We start from the raw sequence: 20,726 nt of genomic DNA, 5'->3' as shown, positions 1-20,726 counted from the left end.
GTCCATACCAAAACTCCCACTCAGTTCAATAGGGCTAGGAGTTCACCCCTGAAGTTTGGGAGGCTTTTTTTAAATCTTCCCATCATTTTGATACCAACTCATTCCCATGGTATCTGACCACTTTCCAGTGCACTTGGAAGAAAGTATAGAGGCAGCTTTATACTATGCAAAGGCATACACTGGTGTAGGTCAGGATACATGTCCTCGTTGAAGTTGGGGAATGGGAAGTCTTATGTCATCTCTGTCACTAATTCTTAGGATCATAGAATCATAGAATATCAGGGTTGGAAGGGACCTCAGGAGGTCATCTAGTCCAACCCCCTGCTCAAAGCCGGACCAACACCAACTAAATCATCCCAGCCAGGGCTTTGTCAAGCCTGACCTTAAAAATATCTAAGGAAGGAGATTCCACCACCTCCCTAGGTAACGCATTCCAGTGTTACTAATTTCAGGATACTAATAATCTGCTGCCACAATAGCCCTGCATTATGCCCACAAGCGGAGACCCAAGTCAGGTTCTCCAGCTCTGGGATGACAATGGCAGGGCCTGTTTCAAAGGCCACATCAGTGTAATAGGAGGGGAAAGAGTCTACACAGATATGGAGTCTTTGTCTCCCACCTGCTTCAGCATGGGATGGTCTTTGCTATATCCATGTGCTTGGGTTTTCTCAGTGAAGTGGCTGTAAGTCTTCTTGGCAGCTGCTTGATGGAAATGGGGCTGTTTGAAGGATTGTTACATTTGGAGGCCAGAGGTAGCCATTGCTGGGTAGCCAGAGAAGCAATCCAGATGTATATGACCATGACAGCCCTGGGGCCACCGGAACAAAATATAAGATCAGGTATCTACATATTAGGGACTGATTCTACTGCCCTTACATCGGGCTTTTCTCAGTGTTACTTCATTGACCTCAGTGGAATTACTCCTGACTTACACCAGTGTATGTGCGAGGAGAACCAGGCCCATTAGCTGGCAATAATAACAAATAAGTCATTAATTAACAATTAATGAATCACAGGATTCTCCCCTTCTTGGTCTTTACTTTGCAGATGCTGGAATATATTCACTGGGGCTTGTGTGAAGATCCTTAACGGTCACACGGGGACCATCACTTGCCTGGACATGTACAAAAACAGGATTGTGTCAGGAGCAAGAGATTGCATGGTCAAAGGTGAGCAAGCAATTGCCGAAATAGCCCCAAGGCTTTGATGGGGGGCCACCGCCAGCCGCATTCCAAATCCCAGTGGTAACAGCAAAGGGGTTTGGATTGGCTTAGACCAGCAGGGAAAGTGGCCCAATATGTATATTTATAGCACAGACAATGTGTGACCCTGACAACCAGTGTAGAAATCAGGGGGTGGATTTCAAACTCTCACAATGGAGCTTAGTTTGCTCTGCAAGCAATGGCCACGCATGCAACTCCTATTAGGGTGGTTTTATACAATATGAATGGCGTTATGGTTATGGCAATGGGACTTGAGACACCTGGATTCAGTCCTCAGCTCTGCTATAGACTTCCTGTGGTGACCTTAGGTTCTCAACTGTGGTTATAATGATACTCCATTGCTTTCTCTATTTGGTTTGTGAACGCTTCAGGGCAGGGTTTGTCTCCATGCAGCACCTAGCACAAGGGGGCTCTGAACTCAGCTGAGGCCTTTAGGTACAACTGTGGACTCAAATAAGAATTTGTATTCGCATTTTGCAGAGCGATACAGACAAATAAATGTGGACATTATTTATGTTTCTCCTTCCCACTTCTAACAGTGTGGGATTTAAACACCGGGCGATGCATCAAAACTTTAAAACACAAAGATGCCATTTGGACAGCTAAAATCAACAACACCCACATTGTGAGCGGTTGCGAAAAAGGGTTGGTGAAAGTGTGGCACGCTGATACGTGCGTGTTGATCAAGGTATGTTTCTTCCTAATCATAGCGTGCTCTGGAAACGTATTTGGGTGTTTTCTCTCTGTGTGCGGTCCCTGCTCTGTGCAGCTAGCTGGCCCAGCAGACCTCGATAGTACTACCTAGAAAGACCACTGACTCAGTTCAGTGGCGAAGGAGCTCAGCCAGGTTTACTGTCAACAAAGCACAGGACTAGCTCCCTGGATCTATGTCTATGGGTACCCTAACATATGCAGGCCCATTACAATGGACTCAGCTCAGTCAGCAAGCAGGACTCTCTGCTGCCCCCTTGGCTAGACAAAGGATTAAGGCAAGGTACCCTGACATTTATAGACTGAGACAAATAACTGGAAAAAACATCTTACGCACCATCTTATGTGTTTCATGACATCTGTTTGTTATCTCCCCTGGTTCCCAATATCTTGAACAAAACATCCCTATTCATTGTTTTGTCAAACCATCTTAAACTAGATGGGGATGTATCTGTACTAGCTGGAATATATTTATGCAAATATCTAGAGCCTAGTACACTAGCAACAACTTTGTCAAATTCATGTACTGGACAGTGAACTTGCAAACATCTGCTTTAATACATGGCCTGACTTTGATTCACAGCCTCAGATCTTACAGTAGGCTCTCTCTTTCTCTACTACACACTGAATCATAGAAATGGAGGGTTGGAAGGGACCTGATCATCTAGTCTATTCCCCTGCACTGAGGCAGGATTAAGTTTACCTAAACCATCCCTGACAGATATTCATCTAGACTGTTCTTAAAATCCTCCATTGATGGGATGCCATAACCTCCCCAGGTAACCTGTTCCAATGCTCAACTATTCTTAGTTAGAAAGTTTTTCCTAATTACCTAAATCTGCCTTGCTGCAAACTAAGCCAATCTGGACAGCTGAACTCTTGGGGGGGTTAGACTAGATAGAGCCTTGTGGTCCCTTCTAACCTCTATGAGTCTCTGATTCCCTTGGTGAACATGGAGAACAATTGATCACTGTCCTCTTTATAAAAACCCTTTACGTATCTGTTCACCCCAGCTAGTCATGGTTTTTTGTTTACACCAAAGGCGTTTTTTAAAAAGAAAGAAAGAAAAAAGTATGAAACTGGTAACCGATGATCAACAGAATTAGTGATGGCTGACCTGTGTAAGAGCCTATTGGCAAACAATTCACCAAATTAAAAATTGACAGTTGATCTGATCTTTAATTTTTTGCTGTTTGCAGATATTTATATGATTGAGCTTTTGTTTGGGTGAACGTTCACAAGCAGGGATTTTCTGGATAATAGCTGTATTTCAGGGCTGGGGATGACGCATAGTTAGACTAAGAAATGAAATTTGTTTCTAGCAGAAACAAAAACAGTTTATAAAGATTAGGGATATCCAGACAGCTGCACTGTAATTTAAAGATCAGAGCCAGTTTGATTTCAGTCATACCAGTGTATCTCCTGTTCTTTGAGAGGCGAAAAGCAGTTTCTATTGATGGAAAAAAGTCTGATGGAATTGCATGTACAGATGTTTATCGAGGGTAAGATATTCCATTTCTAGATGACCCAAGTTTACATACGGCTCCTACTAGCTTGGTTAGGGGCAGTTTCATATTGTCTTCCCTGGTTGATTATTCACTTAACAGACCCTAAAGGTCTCAGTTTAATTCTCAGCTGCAATAATAACATGCACATAGTGAGGGCCCTACCAAATTGACGGTCCATTTTGGTCAATTTCATGGTTATAGGATTTTAAAAATAATACATTTCATTATTTCAGCTATTTAAATCTGAAATTTCATGGTGTTGTAACTGTCAGGGGTCCTGACCCAAAAAGGAGTGGGGGGATCGCGAGGTTACTGGGCGTGTGCGTGTGTGGAGGGGGGTTGCGGTACTGCTTTCCCTTCTTCTGCGCTGCTGCTGGCGGTGGTGCTGCCTTCAGAGCTGGGGGGCCGGAGAGCGGTGGCTGCAGGCTGGGCACCCAGCTCTGAGGGCAGCGCCAGCAGCCACACAGAAGTAAGGATGGTATGGTATGGGGTTGCCACCCTTACTTCTGCACTGCTGCTGGTGGGGTTCTGCCTTCAGAGCTGGGCACCCAGCCAACAGCCACCACTCTCCGGCCACCCAGCTCTGAAGTCAGCACAGAAGTAAAGGTGGCAATACTGCAACCTCCCTAAAATAACCCTGTGACCCCCCCCTGCAACTCCCTTTTGGGTCAGGACCCCCAATCTGAGAAACTCTGATCTATATTATACAGATTTCACAGGGAGGCTAAAAACACACAAAATACCAGATTTCATGGTCCGTGACACGTTTTTCGTAGTTGTGAATTTGATATGGCCCTACACATAGTACACACAGTGATTCTGGCCAATGAATGAATAAGTTCACATTAGTGTCTGGCCACCAAGAGTGAGCCTGGCATGTTTTACTTACAGTGACTACTGAATCAAAACTATTACCAAAAGGCTTATTGTAACCCTTTACAGAATCCACTATAAAGCATAGGCGGGCAGTATTGTAACATGAGATTGATTGGGGCTATGTGTATGCCCAGAATTCTTATAGTATGTTACACTATGTGACACGTGGCTCTTTCATGTTTCAGACCTTAGAAGGGCACCAAGGCCCAGTAAAATGCCTGGCCTTTGATCAATGGCATCTAGTGACAGGAAGCTCTGATGGATTTGTCCTGGGATGGAGCATGGTGGGAAAACATAAGAGATGTCTAATGGCTTTCAGGCACCCACAGTAGGTATCATTCACATGTTGGAATCCACAGATAACAAATGTCTACATGTTTCCTATAGCTCTGAATATAAATAAAGTGAACTCTGTTACCTGCTTAGGAATATGTCTACATAGAATGTGTTAATTCACAGTCCTAACACTTTAAAATTTTCCCTCTCCTGCAGGGAGCGGGGTTTTTGTTTTACAGGAATTCACTGTTATTCAGTGGAACAGTGACTCCCGAGTAAGGAATCCCCCGCAGAACAGATGGAATTAAAGTCCTAGGACTGTGTATCTTGCATGACTCGTACCTTCACAAGGGAATAGCAGCATTCAATGTTGTCCCATGACACAATAAAGCTAGACATTTGGGAAAACTATTATGTATGATATTATATATGGTGATGAAGAGGTCCTCAAGTGTACAGAAAAGCACTGACGGACTAAATACATGGGGTGAAATCCTGGCCCTACTGAAGAGAATGGGTGTTTTGCCATTGATTTCCAATAAGGCCAGGATTTCACCCATGATGATAATATACCTTCAAGAAACATTATTAAGGTTGCAAAGGCAAAACCTCCAAAATTAGGGTATGCCAAAATGAAGGTTGCCTGTGCAACCTTAAATCAGTCCTCTTATGCGTATGCATTATGATACAGCATTTTAGTACATACTCATATATTGCCAAATTTCAAGTCTCGCTCCAAAGCCTGTTGATACAAGAGTTGTTCAATAAAAGGTCACAGCATTTTTAATAAGGAGAAAAACAATGTGTTTTTCCTTTGCCTTGTTATCGAAACATCTAAATCATTTTGACTGAAATTTCCCAAAAACATCCAACGTGAGGCAGACACCCAACATGGCAAATTTCAGCGCAGTTACGGTTAGATAGAGTTAAAGGCCATTGGAAAGTGGGTCTTATAACAGGAAGTGTTAGGCAAACTTAAAAATAGGTGGCAATACTAATCCTGCCTATAGTTAGTATGACGTGAGTGCAGGTGAAAAAACAGAATAAACAAAACACAATTCTTTGGCAGAAAAACTAATTCAGATCTTATGCCTTCTGGAAGTAAACTGTAAAGACTTTAGATGCAAATGATCCCAGCCATGATGAATGCTAACATCTAGGATTCAATCCACCTAAACTTGAGGTGGCTCTTATCCCAGTCCAGGGGCAAATGATCCACTGTGAGTCAAGGAGTTCAGGAAAACAAGATAATTCCCTTCTCTTTGTTATTGACATGGAAGCAGGGATGATTTAAGATTAAATGGGATCCAGATGCATCAAAATTTCAGGAACCTCTAATATATATTCAGCAGCACGTTAAGCTACTTATTTTGGCAGAAAAGACTAACAGAAGATAGTGCATATGTGAAACATGGAGACATTAGTTTTGTTGTGGAAACCATTCCCTTTGCATATCATGACATTTTGTGATTTTAACTGTGCTGTGATAAGACTACATCACCATACTGTTTGCATTTACTTTCAGTGGTTATTTAAAGGAAGAGATGTGATTGAAAATGCCTACTGGCAAAGCTAATATGCCGCGACTGGTCTTAAACACAGTGGTTGCTACGAATGACTGCTTCGTTCATCTTTTGAGCATGACCAACAAATTGTCTGGACTTCATAATTTTGGCCATCTCTCCATTCCAAAGGCAGCAATGATTAGGGAGGAATTTTCTGGGTGACTTTCATCCTCCCCAGCCTCTTTTAAACCTGACTAGTTCTCTCATCTACCCTGTAGGCAGAGATGGACCTGCTTCACTCACCATCCAAGAAAGAACATTGTTACTTCAATCTTCCCATGTAGGAATAAAGAATGTGCTTATGCTCCGGTGTTTTGTTTTCAGGGAAGTCCTGTATCTGGCGTTTCTGTATCTCCGAGTCATCAGTGGCTGCGCTGATGGAAAAATACGTATATTTAACTTCCTGACTGGGACCTGCCTGAAGGTGATGAGGGCCAATAGCAGAGGTGACCCTGTGGTGTCCTTCTGCATTGTAGAAAATAGGTGGGTAATAGCAGTTGCACTCAGACTCTGAGCCAGTTAGACAGACTGTGTTGCTCAAGAAATCATGTCCTTTTTACAGCCCTAACAAGTGGGGGTTTTTTAGAGGATTCTGCTGATTTATTGACTATGGATCACTGCAATATGTTATTCTATTAAGTAGGTGTGGTGTTTTGGTTTGGATTTCAATCCAAACTTCCCCAAAACATTGGATATTCATCCTGATGTTTAGATTCAGGCCCATTTTAGAGATGGGGCAAAGCTATAAAGTGGGATCAAGATTGCTATCTGAATTTCCTCAGAGTTTGGGTGGGTTCAGGATCAGGCCCACGTGTGCTCTTAACACGCCAGTGTTCTACTGCATTTTCATAAATGTAAGAGATTGAAAAGGCCTACTCATCACATCCATCCTTCTAGACAAGAGTAGGCTTGTTCCCTCCAGTGTGTTCCCAGTGTGTTTTCACCCCGATTCAAGGGTCCCTAACAACAGGACAACTACCATTTCTCTTGGGAGCTATTTCACAGCCTAACAGTCAGAACATTTGTCCTTTTCATGATTTCATCCAGTGGTGAGCAGGAGCCGGTTCACACTGGTTCACGCGAACCGGTTGTTAAATTTAGAAGCCATTTTAGAACTGGTTGTTAGGGCTCCCCAGCCCCTCCACCGTCTTCCCCCCTCTCGCAGAGCCTCAGCATGCAGAGCCAGCGCCAGCGATCTGGACCGCTCCTGGGCAGCTCTGCAGTGTCTGCCGCTTTGAGCGGCATGGTGAGGGGGTGGGGCTGCGAGCTCCAGCGGGCCGCGCGGCATCCATACACGCTGCCCTGAGCAGCATGGTAAGGGGCCTGGGCTGGGAGGAGGGGTTGGATAAGGAGCAGGGAGCGGTTGGAGGGGGCGGAGGTTCTGGGGGGGCGGTCAGGGGATGGGGAACGGGAGGGGCTGGGTAGGCAGTCGCCACCCCAGAAAGTCCCAGCCAGGCTGGGGTTCGGCTAGGGCAGCCCCCCAGGCCAAGGGGGCCCCGACTCGCGGAACTAGGGAGGGTGCATGGTGTAGGGCTCAGTGTTATAGAAGGGGGCTGTTGGAGACAGGGCCGGCTCTAGGCACCAACAAGAAGGTGCTCGGGGTGGCACATTTCTAGGGGTGGCATTCCGGCGCCGGCCATGCTGCCCCTAGAAATGTGCCCTCGCCACCCCAACTCACCTCCGCTCCACCTCCGCCTGCTCCCCTGAGTGCGCCGCCACCGCTCCGCTTCTCCTCGCCCCCTCCCTTCCAGGCTTGCTGCGCGCCAAACAGCTGTTTGGCGCGGCAAGCCTGGGAGGGAGGGAGAAGCCAAGCGGCGGTGCGCTCCGGGGAGGCGGCAGCGGTGGAGCGGTGGTGAGCTGGGGCAGAGAGTGGTTCCTCTAACCCCCTGCCCAGTTACTTCCTGCCTCTCCCTCGCCTGATGGGGGGGAGGCGGTGTGTTCAGGGGAGCAGGCAGAGTGGAGGTGAGCAAGGGCGGGAGGTTGAGAGGGAAGCCGCAGGAAGCAACGGGGGGGGGGGGGAATGCAGCATGCCCGGGGGAGGAGGTGGGGCTGGGGATTTGGGGAAGGGGCGGAGCCAGGGGCAGGGAGGTCATGAAAAAAAGCGGGCGGCGGCCAAAAATTTTTTTGCTTGCGGCGGCAAAAATCCTAGAGCCAGCCCTGGATGGAGAAGAGGCTCGGTGCTAGAGGGGGGTGCATGGAGCAGCACCGTTTGGGGGGCGCGAGGCTAGGGAAGGGCTGCAGGGCCCCGCATCCTGTCTTGGGGCAGGGGCCGCGCTGCGGCTGGTACCTGCGCTGCGCAGCCATCCAGGCAGCCGCTCTGGGGCCCTGCGCGCAGAGGCCAATCCGATGCCGCCTCACTCAGCAGCCTGAGCTCCATGCTGCTTCCTGCCCGGCCCAGGAAGTGCGACCGGCTGCGCTGGGCAGGGAGATCAGGCATCATGTGACTGGGCGCCGCGTAGCGCCGCGGAGTCAGGCCTCTGGCAGCAGCAGCCTCCTCTGCCCCAGGAGCTGGGCAAGGGCAGCTGGTGCCATGGCTGGGGGCTGCCTTGGGCATGCTGGGGCGAGCCCCCCCACAGTCTCTCCCGCTCCTGCGCTGTGGGGCTGTCTGGCCTCTGCCACTCAGGGACGCTCACATCCCACAGTGGGGAGTCGGGCAGATGGCAGCCTTTGCCTGCAGGGAGCCCCCACCCCCCATGATGGGAGCGACCTCACTGGTGCAAGGGCTACAGGACTCCTGCACCACCAGCAGGCACCTGGGATGGAGAATGGGCCTGGGGAGGGCAGGGGGGCAGGACAGAGCCCGGGGGGCAGAATGGAGCCGGGGGGGTGAAAGGGGGCAGGCCAGAGGCACATCCCTTAAATCAGAACTTTTTATAGGGAACCAGTTATTAACATTTTGGCAGCTCATCACTGATTTCATCCCATTATTCCCAGTTGTATCTAGCAATGCACGAACTCAACAGTGTTCTTTACATTCAGTTTACATTAATTGGAACGAGCTGGCAATGATCAGATGATCATCAGGGCTGGCAACAATCTAAACACTGCTCATTTTCTTTTCCCCAACCAAGCAATTGCAACTTCAATTCTAGTTATGCACCTCAGCATCTGCACCAGTGCACGCAAGCAATCTGGCACAACAGGTAACTGCTACACCATTATTACAAGGTGTGTTTCTTAGCACTGTTCCTCTTCCCTTCCTAGGATGGTGATCAATGCTCTGAGCAGCATATTGATGTTCCAGTTTGAGGATGTAGAGTGGGACTACACGCTACAGGCTGACAGAGAGGAAGTAACAAAGGCTAAGGAAAAGCACAATGAAATCAGGGTCAGAATGCTGCCCTATCCATATGTTCACTCTCGGCATGTGAAACATGATGTTGCCAGCCACAGGAAGACACTTTATTCCGAGGAGAAACCAGATGAGGACCAGATAATGTTGGCATACTTGATTCGCCGTCGGTCAACAAGGGATTGCGGGACACCGTTAGGTACTGTATACATCTCTTGCAGTGCACTGTGTTAAAGGGGCAGCCCCAACCTGAAATCTAGTCAGTTTAGAAAATGAGTTAGGAAATATTTTCAGGTACCCACTGTCCTAGCCCAGTCCCCCACCATTGTCCAGGGATGTGTGCTAGACGGCTGCTGCATTTTAGCGATGTATATATTTTGTAAGGCCCTTTAGGATCCTGTGAGAAGCAGGGTGCAACAGAAAATTGAGGCCTTAATTCAGCAAGCTATTCAAGTGTCTAATTTTAAGTATGTGAGTACTCTCACTGAAGTCAGTGGGATTACTCATGTGCTTAAAGTTAGGCATATGCTTAAGTACCTGCTGAGTGGTGCACAAATTATTACTTATTTTAAAATCCCCCCCCCCCACAGTATAAGTCTAAGCAGCATCTGTGATTAGACTTCACAACCAAGATGAAGATTAAATCCAACAGGTTTGCACTCTTCAAACTGTAACATTCCGATGCAGTCTGAGTCTATGCCCTGGTCTACACTAGGACTTTAGGTTGAATTTAGCAGCGTTAAATCGATGTAAACCTGCACCCGTCCACACGATGAAGCCCTTTATTTCGACTTAAAGGGCTCTTAAAATCGATTTCCTTACTCCATCCCTGACAAGTGGATTAGCGCTTAAATCGGCCTTGCCGGGTCGAATTTGGGGTACTGTGGACACAATTCGACAGTATTGGCCTCCGGGAGATATCCCAGAGTGCTCCATTGTGACCGCTCTGGACAGCACTCTCAACTCAGATGCACTGGCCAGGTAGACAGGAAAAGAACCGCAAACTTTTGAATCTCATTTCCTGTTTGGCCAGCGTGGCAAGCTGCAGGTGACCATGCAGAGCTCATCAGCAGAGGTGACCATGATGGAATCCCAGAATCACAAAAGAGCTCCAGCATGGACTGAACGGGAGGTGTGGGATCCGATCGCTATTTGGGGAGAGGAATCCGTGCTATCAGAACTCCGGTCCAGTTTTCGAAATGCCAAAACCTTTGTCAAAATCTCCCAGGGCATGAAGGACAGAGGCCATAACAGGGACCCGAAGCAGTGCCGCATGAAACTTAAGGAGCTGAGGCAAGCCTACCAGAAAACCAGAGAGGTGAACGGCTGCTCCGGGTCAGAGCCCCAAACATGCCGCTTCTATGATGAGCTGCATGCCATTTTAGGGGGTTCAGCCACCACTACCCCAGCCGTGTTGTTTGACTCCTTCAATGGAGATGGAGGCAACACGGAAGCAGGTTTTGGGGGACAAAGAAGATGATGATGATGATGATGAGGTTGTAGATAGCTCACAGCAAGCAAGCGGAGAAACCGGTTTTCCCGACAGCCAGGAACTGTTTCTCACCATGGACCTGGAGCCAGTACCCCCCGAACCCACCCAAGGCTGCCTCCTGGACCCGGCAGGCAGAGAAGGGACCTCCGGTGAGTGTACCTTTCAAAATACTATACATGGTTTAAAAGCAAGCATGTGAAAGGATTCATTTGCCCTGGCATTTGTGGCTCTCCTGGATGTACTCCCAAAGCCTTTGCAAAAGGTTTCTGGGGAGGGCAGCCTTGTTGCGTCCTCCATGCTAGGACACTTTACCACTCCAGGCCAGTAACACGTACTCGGGAATCATTGTACAACAAAGCATTGCAGTGTATGTTTGCTGGCGTTCAAACAACATCCGTTCTTTGTCTCTCTTTGTTATCCTCAGGAGAGTGAGATATCATTCATGGTCACTTGGTTGAAATAGGGTGCTTTTCTTCAGGGGACACTCAGAGGTGCCCGTCCCTGCTGGGCTGTTTGCTTGTGGCTGAACAGAAATGTTCCCCGCTGTTAGCCACGGGGAGGGGGGAGAGTTGAGGGGGTAGCCATGCAGTGGGGGGAGGCAAAATGCGACCTTGTAACGAAAGCACATGTGCTATGTATGTAATGTTAACAGCAAGGTTTACTCTGAAAGAGTGTAGCCACTGTTTTATAAAATGTGTCTTTTTAAATACCGCTGTCCCTTTTTTTTTCTCCACCAGCTGCATGTGTTTCAATGATCACAGGATCTTCTCCTTCCCAGAGGCTAGTGAAGATTAGAAACAAAAAAAAAAAAAAAAAAAAACGCACTCGTGATGAAATGTTCTCTGAGCTCATGCTGTCCTCCCGCACTGACAGAGCACAGACGAATGTGTGGAGGCAAATAATGTCAGAGTGCAGGAAAGCACAAAATGACCAGGAGGAGAGGTGGCGGGCTGAAGAGAGTAAGTGGCAGGCTGAAGAGAGGGCTGAAGCTCAAATGTGGCGACAGCGTGATGAGAGGAGGCAGGATTCAATGCTGAGGCTGCTGGAGGACCAAACCAGTATGCTCCAGTGTATGGCTGAGCTGCAGCAAAGGCAGCTGGAGCACAGACTGCCACTACAGCCCCTGTGTAACCAACCGCCCTCCTCCCCAAGTTCCATAGCCTCCACACCCAGACGCCCAAGAACACGGCGGGGGGGGGGCCTCCGGCCAACCAGCCACTCCACCACAGAGGATTGCCCAAAAAACAGAAGGCTGGCATTCAATAAATTTTAAAGTTGTAAACTTTTGAAGTGCTGTGTGGCATTTTCCTTCCCTTCTCCACCACCCCTCCTGGGCTACCTTGGTAGTCATCCCCCTATTTGTGTGATGAATGAATAAAGAATGCATGAATGTGAAGCAAAAATGACTTTATTGCCTCTGCAAGCAATGATTAAAGGGAGGAGGGGAGAGTGGTTAGCTTGCAGGGAAGTAGAGTGAACCAAGGGGCGGGGGGTTTTATCAAGGAGAAACAAACAGAACTTTCACACCGTAGCCTGGCCAGTCATGAAACTGGTTTTCAAAGCTTCTCTGATGCGTACCGCGCCCTCCTGTGCTCTTCTAACCGCCCTGGTGTCTGGCTGCGCGTAACCAGCAGCCAGGAGATTTGCCTCAACCTCCCACCCCGCCATAAACGTCTCCCCCTTACTCTCACAGATACTGTGGAGCGCACAGCAAAAAGTAATAACAGTGGGAATATTGGTTTCGCTGAGGTCTAAGCGAGTCAGTAAACTGCGCCAGCGCGCCTTTAAATGTCCAAATGCACATTCTACCACCATTCTGCACTTGCTCAGCCTGTAGTTGAACAGCTCCTGACTACTGTCCAGGCTGCCTGTGTACGGCTTCATGAGCCATGGCATTAAGGGGTAGGCTGGGTCCCCAAGGATAACTATAGGCATTTCAACATCCCCAACAGTTATTTTCTGGTCTGGAAATAAAGTCCCTTCCTGCAACTTTTGAAACAGACCAGAGTTCCTGAAGATGTGAGCGTCACGTACCTTTCCCGGCCATCCCATGTTTGATGTTGGTGAAACGTCCCTTGTGATCCACCAGAGCTTGCAGCACTGTTGAAAAGTACCCCTTGCGGTTTATGTACTTGGCGGCTTGGTGCTCCGGTGCCAAGATAGGGATATGGGTTCCGTCTATGGCCCCACCACAGTTAGGGAATCCCATTGCAGCAAAGCCATCCACTATGACCTGCACATTTCCCAGGGTCACTACCCTTGATATCAGCAGATCTTTGATTGCGTGGGCTACTTGCATCACAGCAGCCCCAAGAGTAGATATGCCCACTCCAAATTGATTCCCAACTGACCGGTAGCTGTCTGGCGTTGCAAGCTTCCACAGGGCTATCGCCACTCGCTTCTCAACTGTGAGGGCTGCTCTCATCTTGGTATTCATGCGCTTCAGGGCAGGGGAAAGCAAGTCACAAAGTTCCATGAAAGTGCCCTTACGCATGCGAAAGTTTCGCAGCCACTGGGAATTGTCCCAGACCTGCAACACTATGAGGTCCCACCAGTCTGTGCTTGTTTCCCGAGCCCAGAATCGGCGTTCCACAGCATGAACCTGCCCCATTAGCACCATGATGCATGCATTGGCAGGGCCCATGCTTTCAGAGAAATCTGTGTCCATTTCCTGATCACTCACGTGACCGCGCTGACGTTGCCTCCTCTCCCAATATCGCTCTGCCAGGTTCTGGTGCTGCATATACTGCTGGATAATGCATGTGGTGTTTAATGTGCTCCTAATTGCCAAAGTGAGCTGAGCAGCTTCCATGCTTGCCTTGGTATGGCGTCTGCACAGAAAAAAGGCGCGGAACGATTGTCTGCCGTTGCTCTGACGGACGGAGGGGCGACTGACGACATGGCTTACAGGGTTGGCTTACAGGGAATTAAAATCAACAAAGGGGGTGGCTTTACATCAATGAGTATTTCAGGCAGGACTTCACGGAGGGTTCCAATAAGAAATGGTGCCCTAAGTAATTGTTCCTATTGGAACAAGGAGGTTGGTCTGGCCTCTGATTGATACGTGGCTAGATTTACCTTGCTGCACCTTCTCTGTGAGTGACTGCAGTGTGACCTAGAGGAATGAGTCCCCTAGACGGGGGAGGGGGAGAAGCAAATGAGTACAAAACAAATGTGGTCTATTTCTTGCTTTGATCCACTCCATCTATCTTTTACATCTTTGGCTGGCAGCAGACGGTGCAGAAAGACTGCAAGCCATCCACATCTCATGGCTGCTCGGCAGAAGACGGTGCAGTAGGACTGCTAGCCATCCTCATCTCTTGCCTGCCTGGCAGAAGATGGTACAGTAGGACTGCTAGCAATCCGTATCGCCTGCCTACTCACCATAAGATGGTTCAACAGGACTGACTACAGGACTAAAGAGAATGACCTGGTCAAGTCACTCCAGATTTAGTCCCTGCACCCATGTCTGCCCAGGCACTCCTGGCCGACGTGGCCAGGAGCACCTTGGACATGACGATGATGGCTACCAGTCGTACTGTACCATCTGCTGCCACAAGGCAATGGGTTGATACTGCTGTATAGCAATGCAGTACCACGTCTGCCAGCACCCAGGAGACATACGGTGACGGTTACCTGAACGGGCTCCATGCTTGCCGTGGTATGGTGTCTGCACAGGTAACTCAGGAAAAAAGGCGCAAAACGATTGTCTGCCCTTGCTTTCACGGAGGGAGAGAGGGACGGAATGGGGGCCTGACGATATGTACCCAGAACCACCTGCGACAATGTTTTAGCCCCATCAGGCATTGGGATTTCAACCTGGAATTCCAATGGGCAGTGGAGACTGCGGGAACAGTGGGATAGCTACCCACAGTACAATACTCCAGAAGTCGACTCTAGCCTCGGTACTGTGGAAGCACTCCGCCGAATTAATGCACTTAGAGCATTTTCTGTGGGGACACACACACACTCAAATATATAAAACCGATTTCTAAAAAACCGACTTCTATAAATTTGACCTAATTTCGTAGTGTAGACATACCCTGTGGGTGGCTACTGAATCCAAATTGTGATGCAGAAACCTGCAACTCTGAGCTTGTGCTCTATATCACAGAGCAGCACGTCTGAGACACTGCGAAGCTTTTGTCTTTGAGTCCTAAAATAGTCATTAGAATAAAAACATTGTGAAGAAATTCACAGCTTAGATTCCATTTTAGTCCTTTAGTGCAAGACCATTAAATGTCTTAATGTCATAAATGCAGGGCCATCTCAGCTACTTAGGATTGTTAAAACAGTCATGTGGCATTAACACCCAACACAGCCATTCACCTGTCTGAAGACCCATGCGTTACAAGGAGATAAGCAATAGAGAGGGAATGAACCAGATTCCAACCTCTGTTACAACCAGTGTAAATCCTCAGAGTCAGTGATTGTAGAATCTATGGATTTACACCAGCATAACCAAGATTTGAATCTGTCCCAGCAAGGAGGCATGGAGCTCTCGTTATCTTCCAAGCTTCTCTGATGCTTTTAGCTTCTCAAACATTTCTAGATATTTTTCAGTCAACCATGGCTCACTAACTTTAGAAGTTGGAACTAGAAACAAAATAGTAACCGAAAGCCAGAAGACTCAAAAAATACATAATGACGACCTTCATAGATAAAAGACAATTAGCTTTAAAATCTTAATGCTACAGGATTAATCCACTTCCCTCTCTTGCAGGTCTCCGTTATGAATTTGTGAAGGCACCTGCTCCCTGGCCAAGTCAGACTTTGCAAAGGAGCATGGGTTGCCTTGATATAAAGCCGGACCAGAAGAAAAGATTCTCTCTTCCTGGGAGACGACAGGTCTATAGCAGTGATTCAGAGGACTCAGGTCAAACATATGGTGCAGTAACACCACAAAGCTTGTCTGAATCCGGTAAGAGATCTTGGTGGCTAGACGCTATCATGATGGTTGCATTAGACATATTACAGATAGACAGATTATATGGTAAGGGGTAATATGCTCTGGGTAAGAGGCCTGCAGTAAATGAGAAGTTTGATCTAGAGTCTGCACTGGGTAAGTGGATCTCTTTGGGGCCTGCAATGATTATGAGACTGTTTTAGGTCAGGCAGATGAACAGACATTGAAGACAAGTGATCTCTTCTAACTGAAGCCTAGAAAAGTTCTGTAATATTTGGTCCCATTTCTTCCTCTATGCAATTATTGCTACACTTTATATTTCCTTTTACATTTCAAAGTCACTTTGATCTACTTAAAAAAGTAACTTTCTCTGGGGAGGGAAGGAGAGGGTTTCCACACACAAGCTCTCAGAAGAAATGGTTAGCTACTATTTAAATGCCAATATTAGTTTGCTCAAGAAGTCACTTTGTAAATACATTTTGTTCCAACATGGCTGAGGCAGCCAGCAAGGTGGTTGACGTTGAAATTTGACAAAATAATCCAGAGATCACAGGTGTGCTCCTTGGTGATCTGATGGAAATCATTTTTCTTCTCTGTTGTATTGTTTGTATTAGTGTATTTTAATTTTGTCTGGGCAGACCCGAGTGTTGGTTGGGGCTTTATTTTTTAGAATAGATCTAGGCTGGATACAGCCCTTCATGATGTTCCCATAGGCTCCATATTTCCTATGCAATGTATTGGATCAAATTCTGTTCTCAATGGCAGCTGTAGCTGAGAGCAGAATATGGCTCTTAATGGTTTTCTCACTGGAGGAATGAGCTGTGATAAAGAGAAACCTTACAGTGACTATTCCCACTCCAATGAGTGCTTCGTTGGCTAACACAGTAAATTAGAGAAGCCAATGGCATGTTATGTACTGGCAGATGAGTTTTAAATTCAGAACTGGTTGGGGATTATAACTGAATCCCAAAGACTCTGAGGACAGAAAAGAGAAGCAGTGGACATGTTGGTAAGCTACCTAGACTATGGAAATACAGAGAAAGGTAGGTTAGGATGAAGTGGGGTAAGGAGAGGGCGAAAAGACAATACTAGTAATAGGTTAAAGCATGTGAAATGGGCTTCGTAAATAGAAATAGAAAGAGAAACAGAGAAAGGGTTCATAAATAGGAAAACCTGAACAAGACGCAAAAGATCTAGAGCCAGCAATGTAAAAACTACAGAAAAGTCACGAAAATAAATCCCACTTCTATTTATTAAAAATTAACAGGAAGATTTGAATCCATGTCTGGATTTGGATTTCAAACTTCCCCAGGACAAGATCTTCAGCTGGTGTAAATTGGCACAGCTCCACTGAAGTCAACGGAGTGACACCACTTTACGCTAGCTGAGGATCTGATCCTTACTATTCAGAGGTGTTTGGATCTGGGGTTTGCATCAGGCCCATCTCTACCTGCAGATTACTTACATGTTAATGCTCAACATTTACCTATACCTGGCAAGAACAGAGTCCCTAATGCTGTGTGCTCTATATTGCTATATTTCTCATTTTAAAAATCCCTAGCATTTCTTAACTTTGGGCATAATCAGATAATCTTGGAATGATGATGAAAGATGGTGATTGGCCCACTTCAAGTGCCCATCACACAACAGAGACCACTCTCCAAAATGTTCAGACATCAGAAGCTCCATGCCTTGTTCACCTTGAGCTTTCCAATTCTAACTTAGTGCAGATATATAATGGCCAAAAGTTGTTACCATCTGATTGTTGTTCAGCGGCTTATGTTGGAAACTGACTTAGCATTTTGAGTTCACTTCCTGGTATCCCTGTCATGAGACCCAATTCTACTCCCATTAGAAACCATGACTTCAAGGAAACCAGGACAGGTGTCAGAGTACCCACAAACAATTGTCCACCCAGTGTCATAAATTTAGCATCTACAGACTATTGCAACTGGCACGCTATAGATAACTAACATAGAATTGTCACCACTGTTGGCAGTCAGGTCAAAGAATGATGGTGACTGAACCCATAAAGAGGGTCCTCTGCTACCCTCAGGATGGACACACATCAGACCGGACAGCGTTGGGGAAGCTTGTTCTGCTGCTCCTCATGCTGTGCTTGTTCTGTGGGTAAACATGGAAACTCAGTCACCAGGACTTTCCCTTTAGTGCCCATCATCAGCCCCCTTTGGGGACTCCATCTCTCGAAGAAGGATCGAACAGGCTACCACCACCACCAGCAGCCTCACTGTAAAATCACTTCCATATATACAGATATATATAGTTAGATAATTTTTTCTTTTCTTCATGTTTATTTTTGGAAATAGATAGTGAATCTGGCTACGACTCTCCAGTCCATGCATCTTCACTTGCTGAAAACGCTAAGGCCTCTTTACAGCGTATAAAGAAACGAGGCCTGCATTGTCCCATTTCTCCTGACCAGATCCTCCTGACTGTCAGCACGCTGCAGCACGCCTACAAGCAGGACCAAGTCAGCTCCAATATGATGCACCATACAAAAATCAGGGATGTCTGGGGACCTTCGCTGCTCCTCCAGGAACGCCCTAAAGAGAAGACATACAAAATCCCTAAGCAAGAGAAAAAGGATCAGTCAACCCAACTCAGACACATTAAATCTGCCAGTGGCTCTCTGATTATGAAAAGAATTTCCACACCCTTTGAAACCAAAAGATTGCAGCTCAACTTGAAGAACTCTTTGCATGGGTCCGCAGTCCACTCTTTCATTCCTGCTCCCGTGATTGTACGCTCCAAGTCATGCTGCAGCTTGCCAGAAGAGAAGAAGGTTCATACTGGCCATGGCAGAGCCACTTCCCGATCTGAGGGTGGGGCTCAGTTGATTGGCCACTTCACAAGCTCATCTGAATCCATCCAACCAACACGCATGATGATCGCACAAACTAAAATTGAAGCAGGGATCCGGAGAGAAAGTCCCTTCTTCTTACAAACCACAAATCCTTACCGGATGAATACTGGGTTCAGGCTTCTGACAGTGAAGCAGATGAAAATGTATGAAGAAGCTACAGCTGTTGAGTATCAAGCTCACCGAACAAAATATATAGCAGACCAGCAAAAAGAGTGCAGGAAGGCCTGGTTAAAGAAAATTAAAGGCCTCCCCATAGACGATTTCACCAAGGAGGGAAAAATAGCTGCCCCTGAACTTGGGCTTAATGTGTATGTCTGAGCAAAGCTCCTTAAGGTACACTACCAGCTCTGTTAAAGAAATAAATGCCAAGAAATAGATGGGATTTTGGGCTTCTTGGGTTGCTCAAATTGTTTGATTCAGCTTTGGTCCCCATTTGAGGATACCATCTCATGGCCATCAATGTTCTGTTGGGGGGAGGGATTATATAAGGAACACTGCATGATTCTTCAAGAAAATATTATTTACATAGTTAAATAGTCAAAAAGAACAGGAGTACTTGTGGCACCTTAGAGACTAACCAATTTATCTGAGCATAAGCTTTCGTGAGCTACAGCTCACTTCATCGGATGCATGCAGTGGAAAATAAAGTGGGGAGATTTATATACACAGAGAACATGAAACAATGGGTGTTACCATACACACTGTAATGAGAGTGATCAGGTAAGGTGAGCTATTACCAGCAGGAGAGGGAATAAAACCCTTTTGTAGTGATAATCAAGATGGGCCATTTCCAGCAGTTGACAAGAACGTGAGAGGAATGGTAGGGGGCAGAAATAAACATGGGGAAATAGTTTTACTTTGTGTAATGACACATCCACTCCCAGTCTTTATTCAAGCCTAAGTTAATGGTGTCCAGTTTGCAAATTAGTTCCAATTCAGCAGTCTCTCGTTAGAGTCTGGTTTTGAAGGTTTTTTTGTTGAAGAATTGCGACTTTTAGGTCTGTAATTGAGTGACCAGAGAGATTGAAGTGTTCTCCGACTGGTTTTTGAATGTTATAATTCTTGACATCTGATTTGTGTCCATTTATTCTTTTACGTGATTAGGCAAGGACTTACTTACAGACAGCCCCCCAGCCTGAAGGAAATACTCACCAGCAACCACACACCACACAACAAAAACACTAACCCAGGAACCTATCCTTGCAACAAAGCCCGTTGCCAACTGTGTCCACATATCTATTCAGGAAAAAGAAAAGGAGTACTTGTGGCACCTTAGAGACTAACCAATTTATTTGAGCATAAGCTTTCGTGAGCTACATGCATGATGCATCCAATGAAGTGAGCTGTAGCTCACGAAAGCTTATGCTCAAATAAATTGATTAGTCTCTAAGGTGCCACAAGTACTCCCTTTCTTTTTGCAAATACAGACTAACACGGCTGTTACTCTGAAACATATCTATTCAGGGGACACCATCATAGGGCCTAATCACATCAGCCACACTATCAGAGGTTCGTTCACCTGCTCATCTACCAATGCGATATGTGCCAGCAATGCCCCTCTGCCATGTACACTGGCCAAACCAGACAGTCTCTATGTAAAAGAATAAATGGACACAAATCAGACATCAATAATTATAACGTTCAAAAACCAGTTGGAGAACACTTCAATCTCTCTGGTCACTCGATTACAGACCTAAAAGTTGCAATATTACAACAAAAAAACTTCAAAAACAGACTCCAACAAGAGACTGCTGAATTGGAATTAATTTGCAAACTGGACACCGTTAACTTAGGCTTGAATAAAGACTGGGAGTGGATGTGTCATTACACAAAGTAAAACTATTTGCCCATGTTTATTTTTCCCCCCTACTGTTCCTCACACATTCTTGTCAACTGATGGAAATGGCCCATCTTGATTATCACTACAAAAGGTTTTTTTGCGTTTTTTCTCTCCTGCTGGTAAAGCTCACCTTAACTGCTCACTCTCTTGTAA

At 46.5% G+C, this 20,726-nt stretch overlaps 1 protein-coding gene across 2 annotated transcripts in view; it reads left to right on the top strand.

Moving 5' to 3' along the window:
• Positions 1–19,296, top strand: part of FBXW10B (F-box and WD repeat domain containing 10B) — a 35,745-nt gene extending 16,449 nt beyond the window's left edge. Inside the window, exons 8-14 of one of the 2 annotated variants that reach the window (XM_084648215.1) lie at positions 1,048–1,169; positions 1,763–1,911; positions 4,504–4,646; positions 6,484–6,642; positions 9,364–9,650; positions 15,667–15,864; positions 18,177–19,296. In XM_084648215.1, coding sequence (XP_084504341.1) covers positions 1,048–1,169; positions 1,763–1,911; positions 4,504–4,646; positions 6,484–6,642; positions 9,364–9,650; positions 15,667–15,864; positions 18,177–19,051 — 1,933 coding nt within the window. In that variant the 3' untranslated portion in view covers positions 19,052–19,296. Of the gene's footprint in view, positions 1–1,047; positions 1,170–1,762; positions 1,912–4,503; positions 4,647–6,483; positions 6,643–9,363; positions 9,651–10,484; positions 10,672–15,666; positions 15,865–18,176 lie in introns of those variants that run through there. The other variant, XM_084648216.1, reaches the window with a different exon arrangement.
• Positions 19,297–20,726: the final 1,430 nt, after the last annotated feature.

This window comes from Lepidochelys olivacea, assembly GCF_965140295.1.
Source record: "Lepidochelys olivacea isolate rLepOli2 genome assembly, chromosome: 14".
NCBI lineage: Eukaryota > Metazoa > Chordata > Testudines > Cheloniidae > Lepidochelys > Lepidochelys olivacea.
Note: the sequence above shows the minus strand (reverse complement) of the source record. Positions and strands in the feature narration are given on the sequence as shown.